The following is a 16,828-nucleotide window of genomic DNA, read 5'->3' as shown; positions in this document are numbered from 1 at the left end:
GAGAGAGCGCGGGGCCGCCCCGGACGAGCGTCAAGGCGGCAGGGGCGACCGTCACCGCGCCGGCTCCGCCGCGCCAATCGGCTGCCGCGGGCGGGGCGGGAGGCGGGGGCAGGCGGCGGCGGGAGAGCCGCCTCCGCCGCGGGCCCGGCGCCTGCGCAGCGGCGGGCTGAGCGCGGCCCCTCGCCCCCGGCCCCCAGCGAAGGGCAGCGGGGGAGCCACCGACACAGCCACTTCCAGACGCCGGAAAGCAGGTATTGCCTTGTTCTGCTTTATTGTGGTCTTTTTTAAGGATGTATGACACATTACTTCTTCCCCCCTCAACAACAACATATTTTTTCTATAAAAAAAGCCCTTTTTCCCTTCCTGCCCCTGCGAGGGTAGCGCTTCAACTGCTACATTTCTCCACATCCAGTCTCAACTCCCTGGTGCAAGGTATAGAAACGCTACAGGAGTGAAATATGGTGTATTCAATTTTTCCAACCACCACCAGCAGCATTCCAACATTTCAGGTTTTCCAACGTCCATTTTTTTTGAACAACAGCCAACATTCAGCAGTTGAAAAAAAACAAAAAAAAATTGTCAAAAATTAAGAAAGGCTCCATTCCAATTGCAGTCTGCATAGTCACACTTCAGTCCTCCGAGAACTGGGAGTTATTCACATAAATGCTGCTAGAAACTGCTCTGTTGATGCCTTACGAGTTACATCTTGGCACTAAAGCACACTATGTTCGAGTCTGCTACACTTTAGTATTTAAGTAAGTCTTCTGCAAAACTGCCCCTTGGTTCCTCTGAGAGGAAAGACAGTCTAGGAAATACACAGAGGACACCACAAAAATGGCTTCAGAAGTTCCAGAGATAATAGATATTACCTACTAAGATTATTTTCTCTGCATGGTATATTTTGGAGGAAGTAACTGGAGTAGAAGTATCTTGTTTCCTTCAATAAAAACAACAGTATGACAATTTCTACAATCTTAGCTTTGGAAAAAACAAAGTTGTAATTACTAGTGCATCATTTTCTTTTCTTTCATGTTACTTACAATCAGCAATTATCATGCTTAATTTTAAGTCCCCGTATCATAAAATTCAGCATCTCAATCTTGTCCAAAACTATTGCATTTCTTCTTGTTAAAATATGTAAATAACTATACATTCAGAATAAAAGCACTGCAATTATATACATAAGAGCATATTCAAACAAATACAAGACTCCTAATCACTTTATTTAGACACATTTTGTGTTTTCCCTGTCAGTATTGACAGATGGGTGAAAGAACATAAGCTGTCCTGCATTCCATTTTCATAATTGTACAGTAAGCCAGAGCAGAATACTAGCTGGAGAAAAGTTTAGTCAGCACTTTCCATTAATTGATAGTGACAATACGATTTTGATTTGCTTGCGCTATGCTTATGTACACTAACCCCCTCTGGGAGAGGACTGCAAGTTAGAAGTAAGTTACTAGTATGAGCGAATAGCAGGCGGGACACTTGAGCAGTCTTCTTCATTCAAAGTTCTGTCGATCACAGGTCTGTATTTCAAGGTAACCTAAAGTAAAAGAGAATAAGGAACTCTAAGACAAACAAACCTCTTGTGTCTAAACAAGACAGCCTAGCTAACAGGAATGACCAAATAACACAGATAGCTTAACATCAATGAACTTAGTTAGTTTCTCCATTATTCTCTTCCTTCCATGGAAAATGAAGGGTTAGTAATCTACAAGGAACATTTAAGTTCCACCAAGTTACACTGACTAATTCCTTAAAAGCAAAGCCTGACCAGAAATAGTGTCAGAAGACTATTACTTTAAAAAGGCCTTTTGGACAAAAGTAAAGTTTTGGCTAAGATTGCTAGTTCCCCAGTTCTTTAAGCTAGGAAAGTCTTTGAGATAGAGAACCCAACGGATCAGTCAGGAGACAGAACTGTGTCACTCTGCCTTCCTGGCCACAGCATCTATTCAGGAAGTGTTGTGTTCACACTTGTCCTCAAACTAGATACAAGGAAGCTGGAAGTGGGGGAATGGAAACAAAGAGGATTCAAGAGAATGGGATAAATAAAACAACACTCAAGATTTTTACAGGGTCAGATTTCAGTTCTATCTTCAAAATACCATAAAAACTTTATGCTAAACACCAACAACAGGTTTTGCCACCACCAGAGGAAAAGAAGAAAGCTTTTGAGCTAGCCTGATACAAGGGGAAAAACAATTCCAGCTCAAATCACAAAGTCACTTCCCAAAGATCAACAATAACTTCTCCCAGTTATGTCTACTGTTCAACAACAGAATAAATGTTTTTGTTGTTTTTTTGTTTGTTTGTTTGTTTGTTTCCACCCTAAGTACACTAAACTATATCAGGTACTTCAGACAGTGACAATAATTTGCAGTATTATCATGCTATCAACAGCTGTCTGTGAAAGCAGCGGTCTGTTGACAGTCAGAAAGACCCTCAAGCATCAGGCTCAACTTACCTTCCCAGATGGGACATCCACATAGGAAAGGGTGTGCTTTCTCCAGTGCTCTTCAAACGGCTTCCGCTGTTGGCCTTGGAGTGGCTTAGAATAGTCAAACTCATCTATCCGTAACTAAGGAGAAAATTAGGTTAGTATAGACCAGAAATTGCATCTGCAAATTCCTTTATGACCACCTGATTAGTTACATTCCAATCACACCTGTAATACAATGTCTCTCCTAATAGCCAGCAAGCTTTGTCTTAACATTGCCCATGTCCAATTTTAAAGCCCTTGTTAAGCCTCAGTATTTAGGGTAATGTTCCTTGCACAGAACAATTATTCTGCTTGAAGCCCTGTTTATGCATTCATGACCTTATTATTACTATAGTCCTGCTTTAGACCTCCCTAATCATTCGGATGCACACATGGAACTACTCTTCTCTCAAGATCGTTACCCAACGTTGCATGAATTGGTCGTTCTATATATAACAAATAAGAACAGATAAAACAGAGCAGATGCGACACCAAAAAAATACTACACTAATCTTAACTCAAGACTCTGAAGACTGTACTTTGAAGAAATTACAACTTTTACATAATCCATCTGAGGACACGTAAGGAAATTCAATCCTACATCCAGGTCACAGAAAATATTTATACCTTATAGTCCTCTCTGGCATGAGCACCCCGGGACTCTTTGCGAGCCTCAGCACCATAAATGGTCTGTAGAGCACAAAGCATCAGGTTTTGCAGTTCAAGGGTCTCCACCAAGTCAGTGTTCCAGACAATACCTAGTGAAATATTAAAATACTATGGAAGATCTTCGACAAACAAGTTATTCCTCAATTTACTTCTCTCCCATTGCCGATACTTAGAATCAAACCAGCCAATGCTTCACTTACTGCAGTCACAGTACTCTGCAATACTGAATTACTCATTATTGGCTGTGAGGCCCGGTAACGATTCCTACACTCTAACAATCATAATGAATCTTAGAAATATTCAGTAGTGCTACCAGGTGTCCCTGTTGAGTGTGTACTACTGAGACACAATTACACCACAGATTCCTGCCTGCTTTATATCATACCTACAACTCAGTCCCCATACCTCATTTCGGATCACAAGATCTGGCTAGATGGTAGCTCTTTAAGTAGATCCCTAGCAGACCCAGACAACAGGACTTTCCCTTCCTTCCCACCCTCAGAGAGAGTGGAAAAAAAAAAAAGTTCATCTTAGTATTTGAACTTCTGAGAGAACAGCAGTTAGTACCTTATACAGTTAAATCTGATTTTGGTCTCTGCTTCTTTGAAAAAGTACACAACCAGAAATGACCAGTACTTTACTGATTACCATGTTTAGCAAGTAGGGCTCTACAAAATACTTTGCAAGATTCAAAATGGTCAAAGTCTTCAGCTAAAGTTTCAAGAAACACATAAGAAGGTTTAGAGAAGGAAAAAAAAAAACAAACACCACTTTTCCCAGAGAGTACTCTGGCAAAGGTGTAGTCTTTGTTATCAAATTACCTCTGTCAAATGTCTTTAGATGAGCCAGATCACTATAAATTTGGCTAAGTTTTTCACAGCCTTCTTGGAGTACAGAACCAGTACGAAATACAGCAGCATGGCTTTGCATTGCCTGCAAGACAGTAAAACAAAATCAGCTGCATATGCATAATATCCCACATAACTTCATTAGTTCCAACAGAGCTCGATATCGAGCTGTTCTGACTTCAGACATGTCTGCAGCCTGAAGAAAAAGTAAAAACATTCTTCTGTTCACCCCAAACAGAGAAAACCCCACTCTATTATACAGTGGGTACACTACTCAAGAGGAATAACCACAAAAAAGAAACTAACAAAACTGATACAGACTTTACTGCGCACAATCTTCTCGCACTGCTTTTTACTTCTGCCAAGCAAATTCTGAAGTGTACTTCGCAAAGTGACCAAACTACCTCCTTTGCTTGCAGCTTCTCCCACCCTATAACTGAGAGCTTCACCAGGCTTACCTTCTGCATGTTAAGTCGCAGTTCTGAAGTTCTTATGGTTCCATCAGCAAACCTTAATTTGTCAAGATTAGCAACTGACTCTTCACCAGCATTTGGTTTAATGGAGGGAACTGGCTCACCTAATAAGAAAGTCTCAGGAAGTTTAGTAGGTCGGGTTCGGTTTTGGTTACTGGCAGTTTCATAGACTAGCAACTACTGTAAGTCAGATTTGACTAAAACACAATCTCTTTTCTTCCTCTGAGGTACAGGTTAACCTTAACTTTCCTGAACTTGCACCAATAGCATCCATACTCTTAAAATTACAGTTCTCTGTGGAATACATTAATCACATTCTTTCCCGTGACAGTTAGTAGGGAATTTATGGGTTTGGCTAAATTGTGCTGTTAATTCCTTAAAAACAACACTTGATGCAAATTCTTCTAAACTATGGAACAAGCCTGTGGCTCCTTACCACCTTCTCCCACACTTTCCTTGTCTCCTCACCCCTGCAAACCTCCCACCCTCTCTTGGACATGGTTAAGGGAACAGGGATCAGTTAATAAGCTTGGCAGTTACACGTGAGCTCTGCATCTTACCTCTAATATGGGAACCCATCTGTTATCAGGTAACAAACCAAACACAGCATCTTACCAACACACTTCATCTCTCGTGTAGCTTTGCATTCAGACTAATATAAACCTTCCTGCAACTTCTAACTCAAAGGAGCCACAGAAAGACTGATCCAAATAAATGTTTGCACAAAGCCAGAGCCAACAGGTACCGCTAGATCCAAGCTGATTCCATCAGGAACCACCACTCTGCACTTTGTGTAGAGTCAGACTGAAAAAAAACAGTCTTATTAATTTGGACATGAAGCAATGAGAAAACAGATAATTACTTCTGGACTTCAGCTCCTCTGGCAATATAACTGCCTCTTAACAGTATTTTGTTGGGTGTTTTTTTTTGTTTTGTTTTGTTTTTTGTTGGTGTTTTTTTTTCAGCTCAGTAACAGCTGCTGAACCAGATTATTTAAAAATAACATTTGGCAGTGATAATCCACATATAGGGGATGAGATGTGACAATTTTTAGTGTCTCTCTCATCACTTGCATATGCAGTCCACCTTATAGATCAACAAGGTGGCAGCAAATTCCACTATATGAAAGTGCCAAGTGTAAGACAGACTACATGGCTCCCTTTTGCTGTAGAGGATGCAGTGCAGGATGTAGAGAAGTCAGTCTTCATAGTCAATATTCTGGTTTGCTAGTTTGTGAAAAATCTCAACAGTTTTTGCCAGCAGCATTGACCCAATTGTAGTTTTAAGATCAATTCACAAAGCAAATGTTAATGTCAAGCATTCGCATAGCAAAGAACATTCCTATAAAAAGCATAAGCACTGATTTCTGCCTTTTCTAACAATTAAGAATCTATATCTAGCATTCTGAATTTGAATTAGGTAGCAACAACGCTGTTGGGCGGAAGTGAAATCATAAAGGTGTCCGTAAATAAGTCTCAATCAAATGTCTCTAAAAAAGCGAGACAAACTGTGAGACTTACCAGGCTTGCACGTCTCTGCAATAGTAAGGGCACAAGCACGACCAAAGACCACCAAATCCAGGAGGGAGTTTGCTCCAAGTCGATTTGCGCCATGGACAGATGCAGAGGCTGCTTCCCCACAGGCATATAAACCAGGTACCACTTTATCCTCGCCATTCACATGTGTGATCACCTGTCATTTCAGACACTCAATTAATACTCATTTCTTAAACAGTTTATAACAGTGCAGACCTCCTTATTTGCAAAGGCCACGTGCATCTAAGGATGAAACACAGGAATCTAAAAGTTTTCTCCAACACTAAAACCATAAATACCTTAGTTCTAAAGGGTAAGCAGTAATGCTATGTAAATACAGATGGCACTAAAATCTAAGATTTCTTTACTTATGCTTATGAAAGAGAACCACATACTCTTCATCACAATTCTGCAGTAAGTCAGAAAAGCACAGGAAGAAACTCTGATCTGCACACATCAAGGCAAAATTTTATCTTAAAAATTAACATACAATACAGCAAAACAGAAAAATTCAGCTGACACCATCACATTGACTTCTAACTAGTATTGGTTGGAGGAATCTGCTTTAGTGTAGAGATTACGTGAGGCACAGAGAATTAATATACATTAACTGGAGTTATAGATTGTAATGGAGCCTTAGTTTGATCCCTGTTCAACTATATATTATCCTCAGCTTGATAAACAGAGAATTGTTGTCAGACGTGACAGTAACTTCATTTTAGATGTTTCTTGGAACTCCCATCTCCAGATGGACTGGAACATAGTTCTCAAGTTATTTACCAAAACAAACCAGATTGGGTGGTTTAGGTACTCTGACATCATTAATATCATTATTAAGCTAATGTTAATCAGCATCCCTACATTTATGAAAAACACTGTTAATGCTTTTATATCTGGAAAATCATTTCCTATTATCACACTGCAGAAAAAAATACTAAAAGTGATCTATTACTTACCTGTCCTTTGTAGTTAGTAGGAATACCTCCCATATTATAATGCACAGTAGGCAGAACAGGAATAGGCTCTTTAGTAACATCAACTCCAGCAAATATCATAGCTGTTTCCGAAATTCCTGGGAGACGAGTTGCTAGCTGCTGTGGTGGTAAGTGGTGCAACTGCAAGTACACATGGTCTTTTTCAGGACCACAACCCCTACCAAAAAAAAAGAAAAGTCAACATTGGAATACATAACAGGAATTCTGCAAACACCAGTAATATTTCTAATCTGTTTTGTTTCATTTGTGAAAAATTTTAACTTTTTATTTTTTCAACAGTTACTGAGAAAAATGAGCATATTTGAGAGGACTGGCAGAATTTACATGTATTTTTCACCTCTCAGCTTTCTTTTCACAACAATTCGCAGTATTTAAGACTTTAAACCACTGTATCACTGCAGAGATATGTAAAAATTGAAGATAATTAATCAAGGGAACAGAGCAGCAGATTCTTTCCATTGTTTGCAGTAAGAGCACATACATTAAACTTTTTTGAGCAACCGTCTCCAGATGCATTGAATTCAAAGAGGAGACTCCTAACATCTTGCGTCCCCTTTTAGTATCATTAGGAATTAGCAAGCAAAATTTTTGCCCTACATGCAGTGTTCAGCTAATAGTTATTAAAGCTCACTCCCACAAATTATCAGGTGTTTATCTGAATGAACTATTGTACCGCACATAGTCTAGTATGAGTAAGTATTCATCCTGCAGCTTTGTTGAAACATTTAACTAACCTTCCTTCACGGATTTCTATGGTCATAGAACGAGACACGACATCCCTGGAAGCCAGATCCTTAGCAACAGGTGCATATCTCTCCATAAATCTTTCACCTTGACTGTTAATTAGAATACCTCCCTCTCCACGACATCCTTCCGTTATAAGGCAGCCAGCCCCATAGATACCTGTAAAGAAAGAAAATAACCATCAAGTGAGATACTCTCAAGACAGCTTCATGATCAAGATGACCAGGATTGAACAAACAAGGACATCTTAAAAGAATGCAAAAAAGTCACAGGGGTTAATTTTATTCCACTCTAATCATGCCACCAATAACTGTACCCAAAGGCTGCTTAGAAACAAGTAATTATTCCTTTCAAACACTCTTCCTGGAAGGTGAGCAACACCCACGGTATCTAAAATACTAGAGATCTGCAGCCATCAACATGTCAGGAGAATTTTACCAAGTTTTTGTAGATCTCCAGCAATTGTTTTATTCAAGATTTTGAAGTTAATTATCTCAAGGCTACTTTGCTCACCTTTGTTCCCTCTTCTCTCGTGCTAAGGCAGTACAGAATGGTTTCAATTGTGTGGACTGCTTATTCAGTCTCTCTCTCCTTCAGAGAAGGAAGGCCTACCTGTTAGCCTTCAGCACTGGTCATCATAGAAAACAAAAATGCTAACCAGTTCATGCACTGGATAATTATGTTAAAAGCTATGGAATCGTCACACAAGCAGTGAAGCTTCTTTGACTAGAAAAACCACAGCTAAGTCAAATGAACACTGGATCTCTATGACAGAATGATAATATTGTAAAATTTAATGAACAATTAAAAAAAATAACCACTTATCACAAGTTAAAACTGAGCATTTATTTAGCTACAACCAAAAAAAAAGCAGATCTTCACTTTTTAGTCTGTGACCATTGTCGTCCAGTTTAGATACTGATGCTGTGCTGTAAAACTACAGTTCTAAACATATACCTTTATTTCAACTACCCCACTTCCACAAAAGATTCTAGTATACAAATCCCTAACATTTACATCTATCCCATTGCTCCTATGTATAATATCAAACCCGGTAATATTTTAAAGGCAAGAGGAAACGTAAGTTTAAGAGGTGAAGTGGTTTCAACTTGGAATTCATAAAACCTGTTAGTATTGTAAAGACAGCACCTTAAAATATATAACACTGGTCTTTAAATTAGAACAGCCGAGACCTGTCTCTCATTATAAGTCTTACTCTCAGATTTATATTCTACAGCAGTTGCAGGCAAGTCTGAAGACCTGTCACAAGCAAGTAATGAACTAAAGAAGTGCTGCAGAAAAGTGCAAATTGACTTGAGCACATTTTAAAACAACAAGACAAGAAAAATCTGTTCAACTCATTAAAATAATGTTGTAAGTATTATTTCATATTCTGTACCTGTAGGGTGAAACTGTACAAATTCTAAGTCCTGGCAAGGAAGACCAGCTCGTGTGACCATAGCAGTGCCATCACCCGTGCTAGTATGAGCAGATGTACAACTGAAGTAAGTGCGGCCATACCCACTACAGAACACAAAAGTTAACAGAATTAGCAGTCCAAAAAAAACCAAACAGACAAAACCCACCAGAACATACCACTCAACTATGCTCTTTGCACAATAGTGGAAATAGAGCAGAGGGTTAATAAGCAAGATGCATAAGTTTTGCCATCTCCTATACCAAGTTCAAACAAAAGAAAAAAATTGGTATTGCCCTGTTATGCTCAACCATATTTGAAAAACAGCTGGTGACAGAAGGTCGCAGAAAGAGAGTAACGATTTCAAAGCTGGATAGTTAGGTTAGTATAGAAGCCTTTTTGCCAGAAAAAAAAGTTACTTCAGAAAGTTCTCTCAATCCAACACCATTAGACTTCGTTTGAGCTATTACTAGCAGTTTTATAAAAAATTGCGTATAACAATGGTTTATATCCTCAATATGGCCCTGATTTTATATTCTTAGATTTCAAAACTTAGTTGTCTAAAATTAGGTATTAAACATGAATTCTTATGCCTCAAACAAACAGGTTAGCTTCCAACGTTATTGAGAACTGCCAATACTCCCAATTTCAGGACAAACTTTCAGAAGAAATCTCAATCTACATATTGTGTGTACCTCAAAGTATGCAAGTAAGAAAACAGCCTTGACTTTAATAAAGCCAAATTATGGAGGCAAGCAAACTAAATCTTTTTCCTTGACAGATATGTTTATAAATATTTTGCATACTGAAACAGATAGGGAACAGCCATAAGCAGCAAAAGACTAATGCATATAGTATGCTAATAAACATGTACAAGCTTTTGCAACTAAGTAATGTTAAGTTACACTTATCTTCTGATAATTTTATCCTACAACAATCAGACTTATAATGTTGGTATCTTAATGTAATAGATTCTTCAGAATTTTGAAAAAAGCTGTTTCCTACAGAAAACTCAGAACCCTACAGATATATACACATGTTGGTAGCATTGCAACAATGTCTGCTTTAAACAGCACGTTTTAAAAAAATCTAAGTCCATTTGGACCATACACATTGCTCTTACACATTCCAACTTTATGTCATCGTTCTGGAATTTGAAGTTAGACCTCATACTAAATTTATACTTGGTCACAAAATTACTATGTGCCTTCTTTCAGAGGGAATGACTGAATTCAATTATATTACTTTTGATCGAAGGCAAGGGGGAAGATGAACATATAAATTATGTTTTGCAAGTCAACATGTCATTGCCACGCTGTGGATTCAAATACACATACAAACACACAGACTTCCAACTAGTAGCACTCTCAAGTTTCTGTCCATCATAAACCTTACATTACCCAGTGGCAATGACGGTGTTCTTTGCTCTAAAACGATGTATAGTGCCATCTTCTATGCAAAGGGCAATAACACCACGACATTCTCCACTTTCCATAAGTAGGTCCAAGGCAAAATATTCAACAAAGTAGCTTGTATCGTATCTTAGAGACTGGAGGAAAATAAAAAAAAGGAACTTTAAGAAAAATCCAGAAACCGAAGTAACCTCTCTTTAAAACTGTCAATGCATATGGGCTGTATCAGGATAAAAACCATCCCCGCCAACTCTCAGGGAAGCCGGTTTCCTCACAAATCTCTATAAAAATTTGCTAATGAATCTATTCTAGCTTAGGGAGGCACAAGCAGTTACTAAACCACTTAATTCTGAGAAGTCATACCTAGTCAGCAAGGCTTGTTATTTTCCTATGCCTTTGGCAACACTTCAGTCAGCTGTGGTGCTTGATACATGTACAAGCGCGTTTTACTTAACCTCTCGCAGAGAAGCAAAATACATGTCCGGGAGCCTAGCATACCAGCAAAAGCAGCAGGCATCAAGTCAAACATTCTTTCATGCCCTCAAGGATCAGACCAGTGTTTGGCAGCACTGAGCATTTGTATTACAGCAGCATACATAGTGTGAACCTGAAGGAGAGCAATTAGCTAGCTACTAAGTAAATTAAAAAAAAAAAACATTAGCTACTAGGTACTTAATTTCAGGTTTCAAGTAGCTTACTACCATTTTAAAATAACCAAATCTTTCTTCAATTATTGTTTGTAGAATTGATAGAAACAGATGCTGGAACACAAGTCACTTGCCATACAGCAAGCTCAGACATGCACAGTAGACCTTCATGCAGTTACACCTCTTGTTTCCCCCTGCTCCCTGTTTGAAGATGAGTGAAAGAAAACGCTGCCTTATACCTGGTTTAGAGTTGCCTAATGCTGCTGTGCCAGATTTTTTTGAAAAAAGTTTTTTGGGGAAGGTTTACATAACTTCTCTTCGTGTCTAGTTAACAAAGACAAAAGTATTAAGAGTGCAGACCTCAAAGCTAACGGGGTACACTAATTAACATCTGTTGTATTCACAAGGGCCATTATAATTACGAACTTTCAATTTATTCTATTTCTGCATACTCCTGACAAAAAACAAGCATCAACTAGGCTACATCCTTCCACATTGCCTCAGGAAGGAAGGAAATCCAGAATTGTTATCAGTCATTCCCCTAGATTCCTCACTGATATGTGAACAGCTACACCTTTCTTTGTTTCTTTCTTCAAACTCCGGGGGGGAGGGGGGGGGGGGAGGGGATAAAAATCACCCATCATTAACTGCAAATACAAAAACCCAAACCAAGTTTACTTCACAGCTGCTTACCCTGCCATACAGGGTATGTAACAGTGAGTGTCCTGTCCTGTCTGCAACGCAACAGCATCTGTGAGCCTGTCCTCCTTTTCCAAACTGAAGACTCTGTCCACCAAATGCACGCTGATAGATTTTTCCTTCTTCAGTTCTGCTGAACGGCATCCCGTAATTTTCCAGCTGTTGAACCCAAATACAAGCATCAGAAATTCTTGCGCATAACAATCCAACAAGTTATTTTACTATGTTCTTAGTAAGGAGATCTCTTTGGAAGTTAGTCTGTGTTATAAGTAATTATAGTTGACATCAATTCCAGTGAGCCTCACCTCTATCACCGCAGCTGGGGCTTGCTCGGTCATGTAGTGTATGGCATCCTGGTCACCCAGCCAATCAGACCCTTTCACTGTGTCATAGAAGTGCCACCTCCAGTTATCGTCCTCCATGTTTCCCAGAGCAGCATTGATTCCTCCCTGAAAATGAAAATGCATTTTCCTGGAGTTATATTACTGAAGTACAGTTTTAGTAGGTTTTCCTCATTTCTGTTAAAAATCACATACCATTTACGCCTCTGTGTACAAGAAATACAGCAAAGTCAGATTTAACGTGGCTGTGAAAAACCTGTGAAATTTATCAGTTTCACAATGTCTCTTATTTTGTTCTGTTTTGTGTAACACAATGAATTGTGAAGTTACATTGAATGCAGTGAAAAAGCACTGAATAGAATCTAAACATATATTGCCCTCCAAAATAGCTTCAACTAAATATGTAATATTTATAAAAGGAAGCGTGGCCTTGAAACATAACGTTCATGTGCATATCCAAATCAGCCTTCTGACAGCAGGTATTTTTTAAACATTTGTTCCACCTCATTTCTCACCTGTGCAGCAACAGTATGAGATCTGGTAGGAAACAGCTTTGTAACACATGCTGTATTAAATCCAGCCTCTGACAAACCAAATGCAGCCCGCAGACCTGCTCCTCCTGCACCCACAACAACTGCATCGAATTCATGGTCCACTACTGGATATTGCGTAGAAATCTGGAAAGATAAATCAGTTTATTATGATCACAAATATTTCAAGCTAGGTCAAACTTCAGTTTCATGGAGACCCAAGCAGTATAGGTTTAATGTCCTTAATAGACTCTTGTAGCGAATGCTACATCTGTTACAGACTCTCTTGGGTGGAAACTATCATTAAAAAAAGCAATGCATTTCAGCAACTCAATCTCACTATGTATTTGAACACAACACTCCAGTAAAAGCCAAGTACCTGGTTATTTCATGTCTCTCAAGCATTACATGTATTACCTAACCTGTTACTTAAGATATAAAAAAGTACAAACATACCGAATCAGAAACCTTCGTAGAAGCATTTTTCTTTCCATAGACTGTGAAGTGTAAGTTGCGTGCAAGAGTCTGGCATGCTGCTGGCCACTACGGAAAGAAGTCAAGACAACTATTAGAGAACAAATACTTCCACAAGGAAGACCTTCAGCATTCTTGGCTACCCTACATTTATAACAAAACTTTACTTACCACTGATACCACATATTCAAGAATATTGTATCAATATATTTTAGAGCTACATACAATGAAGGTCTGGCTTTCCTATATTCATACCCGGAAAAAAAGAAGGGGAAAAAAAAGTTCTGACTGGATGAGAGAACGGCTTGCAAGTAACGGGGTGTCACAGATTATCTGTTATTCACTTCACTAACCAGTCTCTCAGATCTATCTGAGGCTGCACTGACAGAAGAATATGTTTTCAATTAATGCCTTTTTTCAGAAATAAACAAAGATGAAGACAGCTTTACGGGAACCACAGGAATTAACGGAAAACACCTCTCATGTCAAGCAATCCTCAGAATTTGAATTATTTTGGGTGGCCAAGAGTAATGAAGATAAAAAAAATTAGGTGGTAGGGAAAGCTGTTCCAGTTCATCATTGCTTCAAAGGCCAGAGATATTTCTCTTGTTCTCATTCTCTATTAATTAGTGGCCAATTTACAACCATTTATTAATATCTAAATGAAGCACAAGGGCACAGTTTTCCCCTTCTGTCATGTCACTCCTTCTCCCCTGGCATGTTCAAGAACAAAACAAAAAACCCCACCACCCAAACCTACCCAGTATCCAGTCTTTGCACAGATAGATTAAAACAATCAGAATGTTAATCTCCACAGTATAAATCTCCAGTTTCTTGGAACCTGGTATTCCTTCTTTATACTGTTCAAAAAAACAAGCCTGAGCACGTATTAGAACAGCAACACAAAGCCGTACTAATGGCCTGTGCAGTGACATCAGCACTGCTCTATTTGAAATATATCCTAAAATGCACTGGAGTGATATTTGCCTTTTCCAGTAACTGACAGTCATGGTTCAATCACCCTATAATATGCTAACAAGCAGGTCTTCCTTCCCTATCACTTCCAAAAGTCCATCTCTTCCTCCACCCCTGAAATGAACTACAGTACACTTTACTTGACCTAGTTTTATCATCTCTTACACTAGTTTCTTCAAATTACCTTCTTGCATAACAGTGAATCTAATGTGTCATCATATTTGCTAACGCACACTTCTGGTTTTTACAGCCATCTTTAAATAAGATCAGTCTTAATACCTATTCATAAGGAGTTCTACTAGTACCCTCCCCCAGGCAGTTACTCCCCCCCCTTCCACCCTGCTGTGTTCTCACACTTTGGGGCAACTCCATGCCCATCTTAATTCCTGTATTAATCATCTTCATTAATATGTCACATACAGAATCAGGTCAACTAGTTCACGGACAGCCAGATAAAACCTAAGTACCAGATGTAATTTATCTCCAAAACAGCTCTCCCAACAATCACACAGCGAGCTAAAATGGGGTGCCCTCTCTGCAGCAAAACTGCTTTCACAGGCCCGAGTGCAACTGAAATTAAACTAGCAGAACTCTAACTGATGTGGCAGGCTACACTGCACACTTTAAACACAGCAGCCATGCATTCTCTAGCATACACTACCACTGCTGCTTGTTTCCAAAATGCTGTTCCAGAAAACAGTACAGCTCTTTTTTACTGCAATAAATTATTTCTCATAGGTGAGCAATACATTTGGCAATTGCATAAAGCAATTCAAAGAAAATCTTTACTGTATGTAAAGACAGCATATAACAAACAGGTTTGCACCTACTTAGTATTGCTTAAAGAAAGTGTAAATGACTGAGGGGAAAATACAACACAAAAAAAAACCAAACCAAAAGCTGTAAAAACCAACCCAAGAGCTGTAAACCATGGTTATACCCTAAAGCCCCAAAAGAAACTGACCCTTTTTTTTTTTCTCCCCTCAGAGTAAACAGCCTGCTGCAATCTCCAGTCAGAATTCTGCCACAATGCCTTGCAACTAATTTCCTTTTAAAAACCTTTGTTACTTTCTGAAGGCACTATAAACAGTTATCAAATATATTTTGCATCAGAGGACTCTAGAAATATATTATAAAAAGCCAAAACCATACAACCACACAACTGTTCAGCAGACTGCTTTTCTTTTCACATCTACGTTCCCGCAAAACAGAGTTTTCAAAACTGCTGTTCCCATCCACATACGCTTTTTTGTTAAAGCTATACGTAAGAATTTCTGCTGCCACTAAGTTTTGTTCAGAACAGGTCTGAACAAAAGTCCCGAGAGCAGAAAAAGACGTTACACTAAATACGAAGGAAACACTTATTACACTAATCCTGAATTGTTATGCTACCAGGAACATCATGGCGCTTATGAAATTAAATGATGACACTCCTTAAGCCTTTCTCGTTCTCAGGAGGTTATCTTTTTTGCACTTCCTTTGTAAAACAGGGACAAATGCAGCTGCATTTACAGGGTGCTTTTCCCACACATTTATCTTTTGTAACCCCAAGCGCATTATGGACACACCAGTGACAACAGTGGAAAGAAACCGAAAACTCCCACTTCACCACGGAGAAAAACAAGCCTTCACCAAGGACTGCTTACACATCAGCTAAAACAAAACTGCCGAACGTATAAGCAGCACTTTCTGGAAACAACCGCTAGCCAGATTTAAGGAACACACAGATACACACGAGCTTCCCAGGCGGGTCCAGAGGGAACCACCACTAGGCTCTCTACCCAGGCGCTGGGACTGGAAGGCGCTGCACCCGGCAGACGCCTCCAGAGCCTGTCCCAGCACACCCCGTACCCGCTGCCTCCCGCTGCCCCTCCGGGAGCCTGCTCACGGCCTAAGGCTGCGGCGGTCCCTTCCCAAGCCAGGAGGAGCGCTCGGGCCGTGCCCACGGCCAGTTCCCTCCCAGTAACTGCCCCAGGAGCCGAGCGGCAACGACGGCCCCGCTCCGAAAAAAGAACCGGAGGGACCGAGCCCGGCTCGGGGGCACTCGGCCCCGCAGGGCCCTGGCTGCGCCGCTCCCGCAGCCCAGCCGCGGCTCCCCGCCCCGGGGCGGGCGGTCCCCCGTCAAGGTCACGGAGGAGACGGCGGGCAGGGGCCGCAGCAGGCCGCGGGGGAGGGCGGGCCAGGACGCGGCCAGGGGCGCTCCCCCACCGCGGCTGAGGGGAGGGGCAGGAGAGGCACGGGGTCCCCAGGCCCAGCCGGGCCGTCTCCCTCCCGAAGGGGCTCTCCGCGCCAGCCCCGCGGCCCGACCCTTTCCCCTCCGCCGGGACGCCGGCGGGAGCGCAGGGCAGGGAAGGGCGGAGCGGGCCGGGGGCAGGCAGGCACTCACCGCCCGCGCCGCCGGCCGCAGCCAGCGCCTTGTCAAACTGCGCGAAGCCGCCACCGTCGCCGCCATTTCACACGGACCCGCAGGGGCGAACAAGGGCGCATGCGCGGGACCGCCGCTAACGGCGCCGCGACCCGCGGGGCTCGGCGGGAGAGACCAATTGTGCTGGGAGGGGGGGAGTCGCAGGCTGAGTGCGTGCGGGGT

The 16,828-nt window shown here is 40.9% G+C and overlaps 1 protein-coding gene across 1 annotated transcript; it reads right to left on the bottom strand.

Annotated features, from left to right (window-relative positions):
• Positions 1 to 247: 247 nt before the first annotated feature.
• Positions 248 to 16,819, bottom strand: SDHA (succinate dehydrogenase complex flavoprotein subunit A). Its single transcript, XM_082320271.1, has 15 exons — positions 16,628 to 16,819; positions 13,249 to 13,335; positions 12,778 to 12,939; positions 12,227 to 12,370; positions 11,916 to 12,080; positions 10,564 to 10,712; positions 9,146 to 9,270; positions 7,737 to 7,905; positions 6,964 to 7,159; positions 5,993 to 6,164; positions 4,458 to 4,576; positions 3,973 to 4,084; positions 3,110 to 3,240; positions 2,468 to 2,581; positions 248 to 1,546 (listed from the first exon to the last, which is right to left on the bottom strand). The coding sequence occupies exons 1-15, from the start codon at positions 16,691 to 16,693 to the stop codon at positions 1,460 to 1,462; spliced, it is 1,998 nt and encodes a 665-aa protein (XP_082176397.1). The 5' UTR covers positions 16,694 to 16,819; the 3' UTR covers positions 248 to 1,459.
• Positions 16,820 to 16,828: the final 9 nt, after the last annotated feature.

This window comes from Platalea leucorodia, assembly GCF_965183815.1.
Source record: "Platalea leucorodia genome assembly, chromosome: 1".
In the NCBI taxonomy this organism is placed as follows: domain Eukaryota; kingdom Metazoa; phylum Chordata; class Aves; order Pelecaniformes; family Threskiornithidae; genus Platalea; species Platalea leucorodia.
This window is presented reverse-complemented; position numbering and strand designations above follow the sequence as displayed.

Coding starts and splice junctions, on each gene's coding strand:
- SDHA (XM_082320271.1), bottom strand. CDS start 16,693: ATGGCGGCGACGGTGGCGGCTTCGCGCAGTTTGACAAGGCGCTGGCTG. Junction 12,081..12,226: donor CCCCAGCTGCGGTGATAGAG/GTGAGGCTCACT, acceptor TGGGTTCAACAG/CTGGAAAATTACGGGATGCC. Junction 7,906..9,145: donor TGTACAGTTTCACCCTACAG/GTACAGAATATG, acceptor CTTTCTTTACAG/GTATCTATGGGGCTGGCTGC.